General features: G+C 40.8%; 1 protein-coding gene across 2 annotated transcripts in view; it reads right to left on the minus strand.

Moving 5' to 3' along the window:
- Positions 1-726: 726 nt before the first annotated feature.
- LGI1 (leucine rich glioma inactivated 1) overlaps positions 727-20,982 on the minus strand; it is a 37,392-nt gene continuing 17,136 nt past the window's right edge. For both annotated transcript variants that reach the window (XM_008520680.2, XM_070609395.1), the window contains 6 exons: positions 18,864-18,935; positions 18,698-18,769; positions 7,894-7,965; positions 4,945-5,114; positions 4,509-4,673; positions 727-1,918 (listed from right to left, as the gene is read on the minus strand). In XM_008520680.2, the coding sequence (XP_008518902.2) occupies positions 1,083-1,918; positions 4,509-4,673; positions 4,945-5,114; positions 7,894-7,965; positions 18,698-18,769; positions 18,864-18,935 (1,387 nt within the window). In that variant the 3' untranslated portion in view covers positions 727-1,082. The remainder of the gene's footprint in view (positions 1,919-4,508; positions 4,674-4,944; positions 5,115-7,893; positions 7,966-18,697; positions 18,770-18,863; positions 18,936-20,982) is intronic.

Below are 20,982 nucleotides of genomic sequence, written 5' to 3' on the forward strand. Positions count from 1 at the left end.
CTGATTAGATCAAAAGGCCTCATAAAGCTTATTATTGTATTATAACAGGAGGACACGTGCACCTTCAAAAGCATTTTTTGAATCTGCTATATCACAGGCATTGTGCTAGGTGCTAATGATCCATGTGATCCAGGAGCAGGAATTTAGAAAATCAAATATGAGCCCCCTAGACTTTGTAGCTTGTCAATAACGTATCAAAACTGGTGTCTAGAAGCAAAGCATCCTTGCCCAGATTAAGAGGCCTTTATATCAGGTACATTTGACGAAAGCGCTATAAGGTTACAATCTCTATTGGCTGTCAAATGATTCTAGAGTCAGACATTTAGAAAGTCCCTGAGTAGGGTTTTAAAGATCTGAAATCTTGACTTTAGCTTCTTTATAAGATGTTTGAATGATGTTTTTAGCTGGACAGGAAAGGACAGATCTTACTCTTCTTTATTTCAAATTGTCTTCTTATAATAGGCAAATCTCTCTCCCCTTCTGTTAATTTGTCTCCATTTCACCTCAAAGTGTTTCTAAAAGCGATGACCTTTGGAAACACCTTTGAATGTCCAAGACCAGCTGATAAACCTGTTCCTAAATTATGAGTAATCAATATCAATGTTTCATCTTCACTCATTATTCGCACCATAAATTCTTTATCCAAATATAACCCTATTGTATAAAACTACTTCCTCAACAAACCATCACCAAGAAGAGAACTCCTGTAAATAATCACCTTTGGGATATGAAAGAAAATGTAAACATTTTATTTGGCAGTTGTTTCTGAACACATGAATAAATAAATGGAAAAGTACATATTAATATTTCTTTTTGGAGTAACAGACACCATTAAACGCTTATTTACACGTCTTCACTTCAAAGACCAGTCACACAACTTAATTTTGTCTTATAAAAGGTAACTTCCCACACCACTGGACTGGACAGTTAAGGATGGAGATACTGGTAGTGCTTGGTACTAGCAGTCTCAAGGTTTGAAAGGCATTCATTTGCAAGTGTGATAAGAAGAGTCATCATGCATTGAGTTCATCCGGATCATGTACTGTAGAAAATTTCTGATGGCAGCCACAGCGTTTGGTGTGTCATGCGCTTAAGTCAACTATGACATGTTTGTAAATCTGTGTATTCCCCTTAAAACTGGAAGCAAAAAGAAAATTACGCTTATTAATGGACACATGTGTGAACGATCTTGGTGCCTGAACATTTAATTCCTGAAATTTCACAAATTTGGCTTTCTCTGCATCCCAGTTATATACTTGAGTGAAGGAGTAATCACTTCCAAGAATTGCATATTGATAGTTATTTATCTGAAGAGGCTGGAACACCATGGATCCTCGTGATGGCATCCTCTGAATATCCTGAAATGAGGAGCCTCCCCATTTCATTACTTTGGAATCACCAATGAATCTTGTCAAGCAAATGTACACGTCACCTTTCACTGAGAAGTGCTTAACGGCGTATACATCCTCCATGTTAGGGATGTCAGTCTGGTTAATGAATAACTGTGTTGCTTTGTTCCACTGATAAATTACAGGACGCTGGGAACTACTGGACAGGATTAAATGAGGTGTTCTGAGTGTCTGAGGCATTCTGGCTATTTCTAGATATTCCACATCAGTGTCCCTGTACCAAGCATGTAAGGATTGATGGGAGTAGAATCCATTTCCATTCCATTTGTAAATGGTAGTAAAACCAGCTTTTGAACTGTCAGCAACAACAAAGTACCAGTTGTTTTCAATCTTGAATGTTTCAATGTCATTGGGTTTTCGGATTTTGAGAATTTCAATATCCTGGATTTTTATGAATTTATTTGCAAAACTGTCGCGCTTATAGATGTGAGAGCCGCCAAATAGCTGGGCCACAATAACATAGAGCTGAGTTTCAATGACTATAGGCTTGCACACTACAGTGGACGTGCCTGGGAAAAGACAAAGGGGAGGTTAGTTGGATGGCTACCTTCTTTGGAGCATGTAAACATGCAGGCTGAGACCATACAACTTCTACCAAAATCTGCCTGAAATAAGAGATTTCCTTGGTTGATTAGGCAAGGCCAATCTCCAAGGCCAATGGCAGCAGGATCCCGAAGTTCTGTGTGCTTCATGGGGTCTTGTTACCAACAATTGAGTTGTCACGTCACATTCAACACGAACTGGATGTTCAGGACACATGGCTACAGCCTAAGTTTTCTCCTCTCCCTTCTTGCAGAAAGAAAGCATTGCTTTTCCTGACACATCATGAGTTAGTCATTGTAATTGTAGTGAAAACTGCCATTTATTGAGCATCTACTATGTGCTTTGCCAAGTCATCTCATTAAAGTTTCCCAACAATCTTAAAAGAGAAATATTATTATTCTCCCTTTTGCAGATGAGCAAACTGAAGCTCAGAAAGGTTCACAGCTGGTAGGAGAAGGCAGACTTGGCCTTCAAACCCAGGCCTATAGCATCGCTATGCTTTTAACCCAACTTGGGGCATCAGTCAGCTGTTCCAGGGCTTCCAACTTGGGCTAAGATCTCAAAAGGTTCTAGAATAACCCCACGTAGTCTTGAGCGGTTGTCTGGGCAGCCCATGGCTCTACCTGTAATTGATTTGCTCTAAGTATGAACTTCTTCTTGCTCTAAAATAATCTGACTCTCCCCTGGGAAAGGAAAAGAGACGCACTTATCATTTTTCTGAAGCTTTAGGTCACTGGTGGCAGGAGAGAAAAGAAGGAAGAGGAATCCTTGAGAAAAGTGAAAGAGGGGTACAGCTACAGGCAATGCTCTTGAAAGTTACTTTGGAAAATCTCAGAAAACAGTATGGGATCTGTCAGTGGCCTAGCTGAGTATCCTTTTGCTAAGAATTTAACATTTATCAATAGATTCTAATCTTTTAGAGGGAGCTCGGCTCTGGGAAATCCAAAGAGAGGCAGGGCAATTCTGGGCCCCAGGCCTCATCTGACTACAGCTCTAGGGCGCTGAGGCAATGAGTTCTGCACCAATTCCTTCTACTAATTGGCTCCATCCACAGGCCAAATTATTCTATTTATGACCCTTTTCAGGACTGAATCGATTGTGTGACTTTGGGAAAATCACTTAACTTCTCTGGGATTCAGTTTGCTCTTCTGTACAATGAGGGTTTGGACTAGACCAGAGGTGGCCATTAGATTTCAACCATGTATCAGTATTGATTGACTGATTGATTGTGACTGCCTGGAGAACTGTGTTGAGAAGGATTCTGTGGCCCTGTCTGCATTCTGCATGAAAGAGCACCATGATAGATTAGTGATGCTCGTCTTGGGTGAGAGAGGGGATAGCGACCACATATGTGACATATATTTGTCATCCTAGACTAGATAATGCCTCCTGAAAGTCTGAAAATATATAGCTCATTTCTCTTTCAAGTGCTCACATAAAGATTCATTCAAAGCACTTGATGGACTATACACAGGTAAGAAGAACCTGGTTTAGACTACGCAAAGGCCTGCTGAAATCCACTGGAAAACTGAGGGGGGCTTAGGAAGATGGGGGAGCATAGCCTTTCTCCACAAGAAGGAAAGAGGATTTGGGGAGGGTCTCAGTTTGGAGGGGATCCCTTCATGTGGGCACTTCACTCTCAAGCAAGCCCCAGACCTGTCTCGATCCTTTGAGCAATGGAGCTCACGACCACCATCAAAGTCTAATTATGACCCTCCCAGCCTCGTCTAATGTGTGACCTTTTATGGGGACATTTGAGTGCTCTTAGGAGCAGATATAAAGATGTTAGAAGCTAAACTTGATGTAAATATTTCAGAGGGAGCCCCATGTTCTAGTTTATCACTTAAAAATTTAAAAATGGTTGAGATGAGAAAGAAACTTCAGAGATCACCTAAGTAAAAGTTTTCATGGAAAAAAATTGGCTTTCGTGGTCAAATTAAATGCAAAAAATACTAGAAACGGTTGTTTCCTAACTGCAGGGCTTCCCAGAGCCTCTAAAGTGTATGAATCTCCAAGTGGGAGATACAGTTCACAGATTTAGGGGAACACAAAACCCTTTTTGTCACGAGGCATATATTAATATTTTGCGGAAGTAATGTTTGTGAAACAAAGTTTGAGATTCAGTGATCTAAAATAGCATCCTTATTTTATAGCTAAGAAAAAGCAGGCCCAGTGAGAGTGAGTGACTTTCCCAGTTGGTTTGTGGCAGAACCTGGATTAGAACTCATGATTCCTAGTCCAATACTTTTCCTTTGAAGAAAAATAATCCACCTTTTATTGCATATTTACTAAGCCAGGTTCTATGTTAAGTTTCTTGAATATATGATGGCATCATCTTATAACAGCCTTGTAAATTAAGTATTATTATTCCCATTTTACAAGTGAGGAAATTAAGGTTTAGGGAACAATCCCAGGTCACTTAGTAAATGGCAGAGCTGGCATTCCAACGACCCTAAGCCTGCCTAAAGCATTTCCCCACACCCACCCATTTTTTCCTGTTGTCCTTGGCCCAAGCAGCTTAACTTTCCACTCCAAATATGATCAGGCTTTTCGTACCTGTAATGTTGTCATAATTCCGGAAGGTCTTTTCTACATGGTCCCATTCAAGGAAAATGCATTTTCCAGTAAAAGGCTGAGCGATGACTACATACTCATCATTCATATAAGAAAAAGTGTCTATGGACAGTGATTGATAAGGCAGGTCCTGAGACTTTGCAAATTCTGCAAAAATAGGAAATGATGAGTAACCGTGTGCTAATGCCTTGTTCCTCGGCTGGATCTCAAATGTCCATAAGAAATAAATTTTTTTTTAGGGAAATAGTAAAATAGCAATTTTACTTTGCTTTCAAACACATGAAGTTTTAATCGTTCGTAATATTTTTAAAATTAAGTTGCTTGGTCTTTGAGATATAAAACATGTCGGTCCGTGCACATGCAAAAAATGTAGCCCCTATTTTCATTTTATGAAGTGAAATGATTTGGAATACATTACCTGTAATGATGCAATCAAAATCCTTGGAGGAGAGACTATTGATTTTGCGCTTCTTATATTCCGGGGGTCCTTCACAGTAGATGTCCTCGACAGTTGCGTTGGTGTGGCCTAGCCATTCCACCAGCCACTTCAGTTTACAGTCGCAGTTAAACGAATTCCCTCTCAGGTCCCTGAAAGACAGACTCCAACTGCTTTTGCTGTAGGTGGGCCCTGCTTACACAGATATGGCTTCTACTTCAGCCATTCGCATGTGCAGAACGAGCCATAATCATCGTGTGCGAGATGCCCCACAATCTACCTTGAACCTGACCAACTATTCACCTCGCGCTCAGACAGTTACCGCAGCAAACCCTGGAAGGCCACCCCAGCAATGGGAACTTGTAACTTACTCCCTGTTGGAGTCAAAGTTAGCTCCGTCTAGAGCTGTGCTCGCCAGAGAAATAGAAGGTGAATCACATACGTCATTTAAAATTTTCTACAGACACGTTAAAAAAGTTAAAAGAAATAGGTAAAATTAATTTTAATCATACATTTTACTTAACCTAATATATACATGCTATCATTTTGATGTGTAGTCAGTATAAAAATTATTTACATTCTTTTTTAATACTAAGTCTTTGAAGTCTAGTGTGTATTTTATACTTATGGCATGTCTCAATTTGAATGCTAAATTTTCATCAGGAACACCTGATCTATATTTAGATTTAATAAAATTTACAGTTGAAAAAAATAGATTCACACCCCAAGTTGTTCCAAACATACTTAAAAGTTTCCCAGTAATTGAACCCAGAGTCAGTTTTTAAAATTAAATTTAGCTTTTTACTTGATTTTTGTGAAATTTAAAGTTAGGTTCCTCAGTCACACTGGGAACACTTCTCAAGTGCTTAGTGACCACACGTGTGGCTACCACATTGGACAGCACAGGTCTAGAGGATAGAATGCACTGATGACTCTTTCATATTTATTTATTTATTCTTTAAAGATTTTATTTTTTCCTTTTTTCTCCCAAGGCCCCCCAGTACATAGTTGTGTATTTTAGTTGTGGGTCCTTCTAGTTGTGGCATGTGGGACGCCACCTCAGCATGGCCTGACGAGCGGTGCCATGTCCGTGCCCAGGATTCGAACTGTTGAAACCCTGGGCCGCCGAAGCGGAACACGAGAACTTAACCACTCAGCCACAGGGCCGGCCTCAACTGTTTCATATTTAATCAAATCGAGTAAGCTGTTTGCTTTTCTTCTTCCTCACAGATGTAATTAATCCTGATCCTATTCCATGGTCTACAAATTTCAATTTTAATAGGAAATGACTTCGACACAGCAGAGTTAACACAGACATACAATAGCTCATGTCCATAATAAACTATTCAGCATAGATATTTTAAATTTCCACATATGATCCCACCTCACTAAGTTCTCTGTTTATTTGCACTGCTTCTGTTCAGAAGTTCCATCTCTTTTCTAAAATCCTTTCTGGTCACACAGAACTCCTAAGATAGGTACTGCCTACTCTTCACACAGCACATGAAGAATTTTTAAACGCTGAAGCATTTAAAAATGTTTTTTAAGGGATACATTCAAGAAATCTCCTAAAAGGCAAGTTGGCATGGGTCCCCGTACTTCTTAGATAATTCTTGATTTGGGCATAACAGAGTAGGACCAAGAGGCAAATCCATTACGGGATTCCCTGGAGAGACTAAGCCAATTTCAAGTGGGGTTTTTTTGCTAGTGTGGGGCATAGGCTGACACAGAGATGGGCCAGAGGGTCCCCAAATAAGCTATATCTCCAAGTCTGCCATAGAGAATCATAAACTTCCAAGACATTCCCAGGACTGACCTCATCTCCCAAGAATACTCTGACCCAGAATAATGAGTGTCAACGCTGCTGGGCTGTCCCAAACCAGAGCGGATAACTGTGGTGTGCCCGAGACTCTCTGGGAAGCGTCCTGAGTCTGGCACTTTCTTGGAAATAAACCATCATTCAGCAATTGGGGTAATAGGCATGGAGGAGGGGCTGGGGGAATACTATAAGGAACAAAGAAAGTTTTTCATTAGCTTACTGATTGGAAGTTCAGTACTGGGTTTAGGAGAAAATACTTGACAGATTTTTTGTGATTGGAGAAAAGTTGTTTTGAATATATATTCTATAGCAAAGTACCTGATTAATAAGAAATCTTTTCTTTTCATACATCCTTTCATTTGTTCCTGTATTCTACCTTATGGCATTTAAACACCCTTCTAATGTTCTGGAAGGCACTTAATGAAGCGAAATTGCTTTGGAGAGGGTTAGGCATATATTACTCGCTTTGCTTACAGCAAAATATACAAATTCCTTACAAAGATCTTTCACTCTGAGGCTTAAAAGTCAAAGTTTGAAAGCTCTTTTGTTTGAAAAAGGGTCAAAAATAATTAAGTTCATTCCCTTTCTGGGGCTTAAGCCAAATTCCTGGGGATTAAGCCTAGAGTTGTTGTTCAGTCTAATGAGAGAAAAGGCAAACTCTCCTCCCTTCCCCCACTTCCTGCTCCATTTCTCTGTTGACTGACCAGCCCATGGGTGTAACCTTTCATCTTGACTCTGTCAGTTTCCCAGACTCCTTTATGTTTTTCCTTTGTAGCCCCATTTCCTGGACCTCATGAGAAAAAAGCATCTTGAAATTTCTATCTGGGCCTCTTCTTTCCACCGGCTGAAAGTCCCTCATCGTCACTCGCTCCCGTACAGACACACACTTTGTCAAAGGCATGCCTGGGCACTATATTTTCAGGATTTCCAGGGGTAAATACCATAGAAGATTCAAACTTCAGTCCAAGTAAATTGAAAATTTAAGCCAACTTAAAATTTAAAATTCTAATTTAATTTTAAAGCCAATTAAAAATTCTAATCACCAATACCAGGTTTCTTTGTTAATCATTGCAAACTAACGAATTAATCAGTGATTTCTTAGGTCGTCTTACACATTTGTTAAAGAATCCAGGCCTTTGAAAATGTCTTTTGGGAGTGTCTGGAGATTGTTGTTTGCAAGGCTCCTGGAAAAAAAAAAAGAATGATGTAAACTGTAGTCATAAACTAAGTAAATGCATTTTATGATAAAGCTTAATTATGAAGCCTTTTGTTCTGTCCAAAATATACCAAATTACGTGCAGTACTTTTTTTTTTTTTCTCTTCTAAGATACTACGCAGATTCCTGCTATTGTATTTTCAATTCCTGGCCTCTTTTCTTCATCACTCACTCAGTATTTATGGCACTTCGTGTATCATGGTGAAAAAACCCCAACACCCCCCAAATAGCAGCAAGAAAATGATGCCTGGGCATTGATCTTTCTATTTAGAACAGAATCTGAGATTCACACTCTCACACATTCAGTCTGGGGGATGTCTCCCAACTGGTGACAGTGTCCATCTCCAGATATCTCCAGATGCCCTCTCCCTTCACACTCAGGCTGCCCTTCTCCTCCCTCCTTCCACCTCACTTGCTCCAGGGAGCAGCTAAACCTCCAAGTGGTAGTACAAACACCTCTAGAGTTTGGGGACCTGTCTAATCTATCCCTTCATCAGCATATCCTTTCTTCTTTCCAAAGCACACTCCGTCTTTTCTATATTTGTTTCCTTTTAACTCCATTCATTCCACCTCAGAAAATACCTTTCTCACAAAGACTCATCCATCCATTCATCCTCTTTAATCACTTCCTCCTTTCCCTTTCGTCCAGTTCCTACCGTATTTTCACAGGAATTGTTTTCTCCTTCTCTTTCTATTTGTTCTTCCACATACCACTAGAATGATTCTAATTAAGGCTAATGAGGAGGAAACAGTCCTGATAGTATCAAGATAAGGGAAATATGTCCATACTGCAGAAGCATGGACATAACACAGAACAGATGCTGTCTGATGGGGAAGGTACTAGGTACTGGCAATTTTCTATTTTTAACCAGCAGTGTACATATACATATTACGTACTTTTCTTAGGAGTGTTTTTAATTTTCAGAATAAAAATTTTAAAGTAAAACAAAAGAGCCTATGCTGTCAGCCTCTAAAGTCCTTGAAAATTCTCTCAAATTCCCTTAAAAATACTCTCAAAAGTCTTCTATGTCTTTCACTTCCTCTAATTAATATGAGATTTCTCAAGTGCAAACCTTCAAGAATTTTAAAATCAATTTTAAGTTAATTACGTTGTTTTTCTGAGTTTTAGAAATCACTACTAGACTGGAAAACTTTTTCAATGAACCTTGGAACTGAGAGTAGGAACTGAATCCAAATGTCCTAGTCTCAATGAAGGTCCATTTTATAAAGAAGGGCACAGCTTTGGAGTTATTGTGAGCTCGATTTGCATCCTGACTCCACTATTTACTGGCTGTATGACTTGGTTATGTATCTTCTCTGAGGCTCAGTTTTTTCATTTTTAAGTGGATGTAATAATACTTCATATCATAAGATTGTTAGACAAAGTAAATGAGGTAACTCAGTATGGTACCTGGCATCTGGTCTACCCTCAATAAAGCGCAATGAGGAGGAGGAGCAAGGGAAAGAAGGAGAAGAGCTTCTGTGTGTCCATTGCTCAAGAAACAACATTTAGAAAACTGACCATATGAATGAACTGTTATGACTGTCCACCTACGTAGTATTAATAAAATGCTGCTAAAGAAGACTATTGAAGAGAATGCCTCCATAATTCATCTTCCTGCCTGGTAGTTGAATGAAGAGATTTCTTGGCGTCTTGGACCAGTCCAGAGTCACTGCCAAGTTATGTGTCTCAATTTATTTGCTGGCACAATGTGTCTTACAGTTCTCATGCTAACTTCTCCTAAGTGGACATCCCTTCCTCAGAAACCAGCACAAACTGCAGCTGGCTTCAGGGCACAAGCTTAGAGGAGGCTGGGTCACAGGACAGTGGGCATTAAATGATGAAACAGTCAAGTCCTGAATTACTGCTGCCCCTAGGGTTGCACAGGAAGAGGCACCATGTTTGTGTTGCTGCCAAGGTGCCAACGGGTGAATCTGGGGTTTCCACTTCCTCCCCAAAGGACAGAGCTCTAGGCCCCACATACCCAAGGTGAAGGCCAACTGCAGAAGTGGCTGGGGGGATACAGACTTGGAGCGATGGGGCTTCTGGGATAGAGAGACATCATTTTTGCACAACGAGATGGAGGACTTATAATTCAATAGAATTGCAGGATGGGGCTGATGAAGGCAGGCTGGCCTGATGGGCTGTAGAATGAGGCATTGTGTTTCCTGAGGACTTCTTGTGATAGGGAAGCTCTCATCCTAGGAACCAGAGGGTGGGGGAGGCAGAGGAACATGAGGGATGTCGGAAGGAGAAATGGTGGATGGATTTACTGCACCCAGTGTGACCCCTTCTCTGTTATACTTCCAAATTCGAGGGAATACTGACTCAGGGTACTGTTTCTGAAGGAGATGGAATGGAGCTTCATGTCTAGGTTTGGTGAGGGGCAGGCATGAGAAGGCTGCCTGGACTCTTAAAAGAAGCAGAAACAAGAGGAAGAAGGCTCAGAAATGAGAAGGAGTCTTCTGGCTGCCCAAAGCCCAGGCCAATGGGTTACATGTGGATAAAAAGAAAGCAGACACCAGGGATTTGGGCAGAGAATGTCTTAGGAAAGCAGTGCTGACAGAGCCTGGGAATTATTCTGCAAAAAGTGTAACAGGGCACTGATATAAAGCAAGCTTCCAGTGCAGGCTGATGGGTACAGGATGAAGGATGCACTGAAGACACAGAAGGGGATCAGCAGAGCCTGAAAAGTTAAGAAGAAATGTGAAATGACTCTTCACATGTCTTAGCTATGGCCAGTTGGGAGTTTTTACCAATTCCCAAGTGAAGAGAAACTGGGAATACTAGAGGCCCACTGCACAATTGGGGAAAGATATTTAATCTAGCATTGCCTAGATTAGCAAAGAATTGGAAACAACCTACATGTCCATTAATAAGGGATTGTGTAAATAAATGATGGTTCATACCTAACATGGAATATTTTCCAAGAGATTTTAAAAAATGAGGTAAATCTTTATGACTTGATATGAAATAATGCCTAAGTGAAAAAGAGGCAGTTGGAGAATAGCATGCAGAGTGTAATCCCACTCGGGGAGGAAGGATATATGTCTATAGATGCATAAAGACAGGTCTGGAAGGAGAATATAAAAACTGTTGACCAAGGTTACATCTTGAGGTAGCTGGAACCTTTCGGTTTTGCAATGGAGATGGAGACGTCTGGAGATTGTGAGAATTTTTATCATCAAGCATGTACTGTTATTTTAAATTTAGAAGAAACAAAGAATAAACTTTAATTTTTTTTTTTTTAAAGATTGGCACCTGAGCTAACAACTGTGGCCAATCTTTTTTTTTTTTTTTCTGCTTTATCTCCCCAAATCCCCCCTGGTACATAGTTGTATACCTTAGCTGCAGGTCCTTCTAGGTGTGGCATATGGGATGCCGCCTCAACGTGGCCTGACGAGCGGTGCCATGTCCACGCCCAGGATCCGAACAAGCGAAACCCTGGGCCACCGCAGCGGAGTACGCGAACTTAACCACTGGGCCACGGGGCGGGCCCCTAAAGTTGAATTTTTAAAAGGACCCCATTGCTTAGGATCTGTGTATGTAACGGTTCTGTCCAGTGAGCATTCAATCATCCTAAATCGATCACTTGGCTGCATTCATAAAGTTCCAAAGTTACAGGATATAGTGCAAATAACTGTCATGGTTAACACTTGGGTGCCTGAGTAGTCAGATGATGTCAACCTCTTTCATGAGATGGCTTCAGGATGGAGCTATCTTCTTTTCCACAAGATTCTCATATGGCTTCAGGCCCTCACTGTCTGGGGAAGTTTAGGACTATAGTCAGCCAAGCCATGGAGCCATCCATGTGGTTTCCTAGAACCAGCTGAAACTCAGCTTTGAGGAGGGCCTGGAGCCTCCAGAAACCACCATGGGCTTCTGGGAGCTTACAGGAGATTCTCTGCAGGGGAGAGCTGCTGAGGGCTTCGGGCCAGGGTTACCACGGAGGAAAAGGGGCAAGTTCCGTGATGCTCCCAGAAGCCTGCTCAGCCTTTGGTCCTCATGCAAAAGAGTGAATGAAATGAGATCTGGTGCCTAGTAGTTTGTTCAAACAGCTAGAGATATTGAAACAGCATATTGTGGGTTAGGGTTATTTTAGGGCTGATGTTAGGATTATTTGTTTCTTCAGATTCCATCTCTGCATTGAGTTTCACAGAGTAATAACTTAAAGTTATTATTCCCTTTTCCTCTATGGAAGCTCTGGTTGGAATATGTTGTGTATCTTTTGTAAAAATGGTCATAGCTCTCATTCCCTGCCTCATTTAGTGCATGTAGGAGTTCGGGTGCTGGCTTTGTCTCCAGTAGAGAGGGGATTCGATTTGCGCTTTATCACTCTCAGGGTGTGACTTTGGTCAATTTAATTTAACGTTTCTAGTTTTCTGTCTTGACATCTGCGAAACTCAGTAGAGAATACTGATTTCATTTCTTGTGAGAATTAACACAGGCAGCTGCTGATATTTTATATACACATTTGAAATGGATTCCAGGAAAAATTCTGTTTCTGCAGGTGAACTTTTAAGCCTTATGTTAGATAATCAAGACCACAAAATACATCTTTTTCTTTGTTGTTGTTGGCAAAAACAGTGATACTGAATACCTAAGCACTTTTAAATGCTCAATTCAGAAGGTTGAGATCACCTATTCTCTTTGTCTCTCTGCAGAGAGAGATGTCTCTGCCTTGGCATTCTTAAATGTCCCATCTTTTACTGAGGTATACATATATATTTTACTTATCTATATATACACACACACACACATATATATACATATCATATATGCATATATACACATATACATACATATACACATACGTAATAATTATTATTTCTTCACTTCAAGAAAATTTGGAAAGTACAAAAATTATTTTTAAAAAGGAAAAAAACAATAATCATCCTAGCCGAGGCAACCAGATTTTGTCATATTTTCTTTCAATCATTAATACAGAGCCCTTCTCATGGGGACGCTAATGTGGAAAGCAAGTGATTCTGGAGAGCCATGCTACCTGTCCCCAAGGTCTCTGGTCCTCTTCTCTCTCCTCTAGAGTGTGGTGGCATGAAAGAGTGTAGGCCTGAATTGGTGTGGCGGACATCCTTCCTCTTTTGACCGTGGGCGAGGGTCACAACAGTCCTGAATTTTAAAACTAAATATGTGTACTGTTAGGCATATGAGGAAGAAAAATTTGAAGGACAAGGGAGAGAAAGTCAAGGAGTCAGAGGTAGCCACCAGAGTTGTCAGGAAAAAGACCTTCTACATGAAATGACTGAAGGAAAACCAGGCTCCTGCCCAAGCCGACCCCTTGCCTGTCAGGCTTGTTCCGGGCTCCCTGGACTCAGCAGCAGAGTGTGGTGGACATGACATGGGCCAGGAATGGCATATATGAGTTTGAGCTCTGTTTCCTTTTCTACAAAGTGAGCGATCCCTTGGTCAGAATGATCTCCAAGTTCTGTTCGAGCTCTTAAATCACATCTTTGTACTTTTCACTATGAGAGACTTACGGTTTCATCTTTAATAATAATACAGTGATCCTAGAAGAGGCAGTACTTTAAGCCACGTAGTTAAGAGTCAATGAGCTTGACAACAGGTTTTTCTGGGTGGTAGGAGTGCTTTGGAATATCTGATGGTGGATTGAACTGATTGAGAGAGGAGTGAAGACAAGGCAATGAGAGATTAGAGAAAACATTTCATGTTAATTTTTTTTCTAGGATGATTCTGTAGTGAGTACTGGAAGGATGTTTTTCTTACCACTGTATCCCCAAGGCCTGGCACAAAGTAAGCCCTCAATAGATACTTTCAAATGAATGAATGAATGGGGCAGGCTGGAGTGGATGAGAGGAAGGGCATCAATCTGGACAAAGAAAAGAACAGAGGATGCTTCTCTCAGGCCCTTGTCAGTACCAAGACACTGAATCAGGGAGAAGGTGCAAAGCCCTGCGAATTCCATTGCTACCCACCCCCACATCACATGGGCCCGCTGCTCACAAAGTGCTCTCCTTCCTCTCAGCTTCACTGTGGGAATAACTCCAAAGCAACATGGAAACTCTTTAAAGTGCGCCTTCAGTGAAGCACCGTCCTCTGGGTCCTGATTCAGAGTCTACCCAAGAAACATTCTTTAAAACACCCAGGAAACTGCCCAACTGAACATCTAGCTGCCTTGAGACCAGCTGAGTAAGGTCAAGCATTCTCAGTGGCAGAAAGTCTTTCCTTCCCAACAGAAATGATGACCTTTCCCCCCACTTTGGTGTTTTCCTGGTTTACCTGAGAAAACCTGATTCTGACTATGGAACCTACTGGAAAGTCTTCTCTCTAAGGCAGACCAGACTGGCTCAGACAGCACGTTTGTTTCAGTGCCACTGGGCTCTGCTGCTAAGAAAGCATCGCCCACAGCCATCTGGGGAGCTCCTAGCCTCCTGCAGTGCAGATTCTCAGCTTGAGCTGGTGTCTCACTGAATTTGCGGTGCTTCAAGTGCAGTTATTTTAATTTCATACAAAATGTTTGAAGGGGATAAATACACTGCAGCATTTGGAACCCAGATCCAGGACCAACAGAGGTTAGGCAGTGAGTTTTAGTTTGTTTCCATATAGTGGAGCTTACTGTATACCAGGCTCTGTTCTAGCACTTTGTGTAGACTAATTCATTTAGTCTCGTGACAGCTTTAGGAGCTAGGAAATCTGAAGTACCTTGTTATACCCCATCCCTATTTTTACAGATTGCTATCATCACCCTCATTTTACACATAAGAAATCTGAGGCATAAAGAAGCTAAGTCCCACAGCTGGTAAGAGGCTTTGAACTCAGACAGTCTAGGGGCAAACATCACCCTCAGCCACTATATCACACTGCCTCTTTACATGCACGTCATCGCGAAGGCTGACATCTTGCCTGACTGATTGGGGACACACAGGAACCCTGAGTTTGGGGACTGCTATCTACATCTTTTCCATCCCCATAGTGCTGAGCAGCCAATAGATGCTCCAAACCACATATAGATCGATGACAATTTTCCTCAAATATTTTTAAACATGCATGCAAACCATCCTGCCTCCCCTGGGCTTTAGCCACAGTGACATTATGCGACGACCAAGGGAACCGTTAGTAAAATGCTCTTGGGTATTAACAGAAACCAATACATAATGTTTAGAGGTTTTGCCATCTTTGGCCAAAAACTATTTTTTTTTTCAATTTTCCTCTGATTTCAAAAGTAATACGTGGTCATCAGAAAAATTCAAACCTTGTTGAAATATATGAACTATTCAAACATTAAACATGTTTAACATTAGGACAGTAATTGAAAATGAAGTAACAGACAGAAGGGCCCAGGATTTGACTGGCTTTGTAAGGACTTCAATATAAGGAACTCTCCCTTTTTCGAGGGCTAGTTCAAGGGGGAGGGGGGGTATATACAGTAACTTTTAAGTTGTCTGTAAATGTCTCTTTAGAAGTTAAGTCTACTAAGATAGTTGGATAAGAAGGTGAGATAAATTCATTCCTCCTTTAGGAACTAACTGAATTTATATCAATGCTCAGGTGGGTCCCTTGGAGTAGCTTTAATGTTAGGCCAGAGTGGGAACCAGTCGGATCTATAAGTGTATGTCTAATCCCAGCTATTTGCAATCGGAGACTAAGAGCGAGGGTAGGGCTGCTGCCTTCAGGATCTTCTCTTTCTTCCCTGGCCATATTTGCTCCTCAGATCCTGCCTCATGAATCGATCCAGCCAGCTCAATAAAAGCTTTCTGGTCCCGCTACAACTGTTATGGTGGAGAGGGCACAAGACATCTTATTAAAGCCTACCGGACGCTTCAGCTTTACCGCTACCAACTGAGGAGCAGCTTAAACTCAGGGTGCGCCTCCTCGGTCTCATTGGTCAATGCGGGTAGTGCTACTGCCCTGTCTCTTTCTTATGGTCATCAGGTGCCTATAATAAAGTCAAGAATATGAAAAATCTTGGAAACTCTTCCTGCGGTATGTACACGTCAGGGAGCGAGATGATCACCCCTCACTGCTTGAACATTTGTCCTTGTTTAGGAAGAATTGGTCAGAGAAAAGTGACTTTGAAACCTAAAATCTTAAAAAGGAAATTAATGGATCAAACAAATGTCAGATTTATTTATGTGGTAAGTAATGGCAAATGAACTTGATGTACCGAGCAGTGAGAGAGACATTTGGGTTTCAAATCCTCCTATCCCATCTCTCCTTGAAAGGAAAGAAGAAAAGAAAAAAAAGGAGAAAGGAAATTAGAAAAGAGCATAATGAGAAGGAGAACAGAACTTGGGAACAAAGGCACTCAGCGAGAAAATATTTGTTTGTCTACTTCCTCTTGCTAGACTGAGCTCCTCCAGGTTGGAACTGCATCTTACTCATCTTTGCGTGGCACATCCTAGAGACTATTTAAGATGAACCAGATGGCACTGGCATTTTTGTAGCTCAAAAACAACCCAATACTGGCAATGCTGTATGAGTCAACCCAAGTGTTAGATAAAGATGCAAGAGAGCTAAGGGTCACAGTCACTCAGTCAACTTTAACCTGTTCCCTCATAACACCTCCTTGCCACCTCCAGCACCCGGTCAGAGAGGTGGGACTTCCGTTTCACTGTTTGACCCTTCAGATTCATGTTTTTCTCTTTGAAGGCTGCCTTTGGTGTTCCCTTGAGCTTGAAGATTTCTAGATATTAAGCACATGCTGTACTGGTGTCCCCTTCTTATAGTCTTTATATCTCTAAAGAAAGGGCCTCATTATGACCCAAATTTAAATTCCCATTTCATTTGATGGACATAATAGGCTCTACTCAAACAAAATAGATGCTCTTCAGTAGGGTGTTGTATAGAGATTTTTCTCTCCTCCTTTCCTCCTTCCACCTTCCTCCTTTCCTTGTCATTCCACTCCTCTCCCCTCTTTCCTTCCTTCCTCTCTCTCTCTTCCTTCCTTCCTTCCTTCTTTCTTCCTTCCCTTCCACCCTTCCATCTTTTTTCCTTTCTTCCTTCCAGATGGCTTTAGGCTGGAGAGAAGACACTTGAATGAGCCAAGGGACACAGCAAGGCTTGTATCATGGGATCCCAGAGAGGGAGCTTGGATCTTTTCAATCCTCCTTCAGCCCCTCTTGATGCTCAGCATTGGACACAGGCTATGTTAAATGGGATTTACGTCAATAAAGTAGATCTCAAGTTGAGGTCGTGAGCTTCCATTTCTCCTTCCATATATTCATTTCTTTTATTTGTTTTTGTCTGAAAAATTAGGTTTGGCAGTGTTGGTTCTGTGATAAAATGGCATAACATTCATACAACACACAGCCATTTTTTGCATCACATTATATCACTGATGTGCAGAGCAGCATTGCAAATGCTGTTTTTATTATAATGACTACATACAGAAGCCTTGAAAGGTATAATGATTTTGTAAACTACATCTGGCCATCAGTTTCCCCTTGCTTCAAATCCAAACAGCAGTAGAGGCAGGGCATGGCAGGGGCATCGTGATGACCACGTGGACACAGTAGACTGCAGCCTCAAAGGGCAGGCATTTTTGTCTGCTTTGTTCCCTGCTGCATCTTGGGGCCTAGAATAGAGCTGGGAATGAGGTATTGTGAGGGAACAGGTTAAAGCTGACAGAATGACTACAAGGCTTAGATCTCCTGCTGCTTGAGCTAAGAATAATGAGATATATCAGGTATTGGAGAAATGGTTTTTCAATGGACGAATAGCCATTGCAGTTCAACGACTGAGCTGATGTTAGCATAATTACATAACTACTTGTTCACTAGTCGTGTATCCCCTCCAAGCCTGTTTCAACATTTCTAAAATGGGGATTATTGTGCCTATCTGGCAGGACTGTTGAGAGGATTAAATGAAAATTCATGTAAAGCATAATGACCAGCATAATATTAGGCACTTAATAAATGTTAGTGCCTTTTCTTCTCATGTTCTTCTAGTTTCCTTAAAAATATCACTGTGTGTGTGTGAGTGTGTGTGTGTGTGTGTCTGAAGGAGGTGGAACAAATTATTTGGTTCATGTTGCTCAGGGTTTCTCATCCTCAGCATTATACCATTTTAGGCCGGATAATTCTTTGTCGTGAGGGCTGACCTGTGCATCATAGGATGTTTAGGGGCATCGCTGTCCTCTATCCACAAGATGCCAGTTACATCCCCCAGGTGTGACAATCAAACATGTCTGTAGATATTACTAAATGTTCCTTAGGAGGCAAAATTGCCCCCTGTTAAGAACAACTGACGTGGCTCTAACTCCTCAAGGAATAATTAAATATTTCATTGATAAATAAAGTGTGTAGGTACTGTGTAGACATTGCCTGTGGTTATAGCACATGTTTAAATGTATATAAAGTCAGGGCTTATAAAGAGAAAAGAAGAACAGCAAATATCAGATTGAGCTATATTGTCAACCCATAATTACCCATGAAGTGAGTAACGATATAGATAAGGAAAAAGTTATTTCAGTCCCACAATTTCCCTGCATTAGATTGTTTTCCTAATTATGGTTGGTTTAAGCTAATCATATTAATAGTAATCAATGTCCTGGGCACACATTGGCTGATGACAGGGAGAGATGGCAACTTTGCATGGACAGGAATTTTCTGGGTTCCTTAAATTTTCATGGATTCCCATAAGGTGGGCACTTTAACCACAGATTATCAAACTGCATTGTCCGTTGGCAAACTTAAAAAGTAATAGCAACATTCATACTTACAGGTGAATTAAAGACTTTAGTCCCCGGAAAGTGTGTCTTGAAATGGACTTGATGTTGTTGTTTTCTATGAATCTGTAACAGGTTATAATATTTTTTGTCAGACAGCTGTAGGAACCCGAGAGCACTTGTCCTGAATCACTATGCACAAAAAAGGTTTTTTACTTACAAATACTCTAGATGTGGAAGACCAATAAAAGCATCATCACTGATCACATCAAAGGAGTTCGATGTGAATAACCTGCCCAGAAAAAGCACACAATGAAAACGGTTAAACTGACAGACTGTCAAGCTTTGCTGCTTTTATCTCTCAAAGAAACAAGTGGGAGTTGTGTAAGGAAAAATGTCTGGATATCTGCTTCCACAGTGATATTTATTCAGGTAATTTTTGTAGCTTTTTTTCACCCCCGATTATCTCCTCATCAAATGCTCATCAAACGGGGGCTTCGTGCCCCACTCCTCACAGTGATGGCTGTCACATGCCCTGGGTAACATTTTGAGATGCAATCGGGCAAGTATGACAGTGGGAGACGTCAAATCAACTTTTTGCACATTTTCATGAAGAAGACACTAACAGAATCTTTCCCTCTTGCTCTAGAAACTTCTGGAACATTCTGACCAGGCCAGACAATGGTGCTTCAGGATTTTAAGCCTGGGAAACATAGAAAAATAGCTCCATTCCTGGTTGTGCTGTGATATCTCATAATAGATAAGCCATTGACACTGGCTCAATGAACAGCAACTCACCTCCTTCTTTGAAAATAGCACAGGCTGCAGATGGGACACAATGAAGCTTGGGAAGAGTCTTAGGCCCATTTTATTACTAAATAGTTGAAAGGAACTCTTTCACTTGGACAAATTTATTTGCAATTCAAAATCCAGAGGGATTTGGTTTCAAAATTGATGAAAAGGAACATGAACCAGCAGTCCCAAACTTGGTTCAACTCTTCGGAGAACTTGCCAGTTTTCTGAATGGGAGACTTAAAAGAGGTGATTATAGGCCAAATAACACAAAGTTATTTTTTTTAGAGTGAGCATTAATTTATGGAACCTATTAGACGAGGTGTTGATACAAGCTGAAAATAAGGTTTTAAATGTTCTGATGACAAATTTTTATACAGGGTCAAGTGACATTAGGTCTACACGTTAAAGTTCTTGTGTGGAGGAGGCTCCTATTCCACTTGTAACTATTGTCCAAAATGTGGCCATGGTCATGGACCCAACCAGATGTTTGACATAATTTGACAACTTATGTCGCATACATACTGTTTAATTGCACTATATAAAATCCAGTACTCTTTGTTAGTAACCTTTTTAACACTTACTTTTGAAATCTAGCAATTAAAAATAGCTGCTGCTAACTAACTTAGTGACTTCACCTCTCTGAGCCTCTTAACTAAGGGGATTAAAACTAGCAGATCCCACTTTCTGGACAATTATGAATAATTTATCTGACATCTAGGATTGCTTCAAAATAATCAGAATAGTGGGACAGCAGTGGGTTAGGGATGAGTATGAGTTGATAATTTTTGAAGCTAAAAGATGGGTACATGGAAGTGAATTTTACTATTAACTTTTATATATGCTTGAAATTTTCCATAAAAATGAGGGGAAAAACGAACCAAACAAACAAAACTAGATAATCTCTTGCGTTTATTCCCAAGCTGTCAGTCCTGGAGTGATGTTGGATTCTCTTCTCTCTCTCTTCCCTCCAATGTCACAGATTTATAGTCAAGTAATTGACTAGGTTCTGAAAAGTCAACACTAATGAATAGTGGTATGTATTAGATATCCATTGTTATTAAAATATTTTCAAAGGTTTACGATTTCAGTCAAATTTGGGCAATTGTCTCTTCTCACTTCACAGTTCTGGAAAACAACAAGACTGCTCAGCCTTACTTCAAGGTAAGCTAACATCCAAAGGTTTCCTTAGGTTCCGGATTTTCGTTTCATTCTGTATAGGCAGCGTCAAGAATAGACAGAACGGAATAAGGCAGAAATAGATAGAGAGAAATATTTCCCATGCTCACTGGTTTACAAACTGCCCCATGGTTGGACCAGCCACTTCATAATCACACACTCCAAGTTGCCAGAAGAAATAGCTTTCATCACTATTTCCCCTTATGTTGAATCAGATGCAAAACAGAGCGGAAAATGGCTATTAGTGGGCAGAACTTGCCCACACATGTCAGGGAAATAAAACAGAGGATTTCCACTAGAATTTTTATCTGTTTGTTCATTGCTTATCCCTAGCACCTGTAATAGTGTCTGTCCCACAGTGGACACTG

Source organism: Equus przewalskii, chromosome 1 (genome assembly GCF_037783145.1).
Source record: "Equus przewalskii isolate Varuska chromosome 1, EquPr2, whole genome shotgun sequence".
NCBI lineage: Eukaryota > Metazoa > Chordata > Mammalia > Perissodactyla > Equidae > Equus > Equus przewalskii.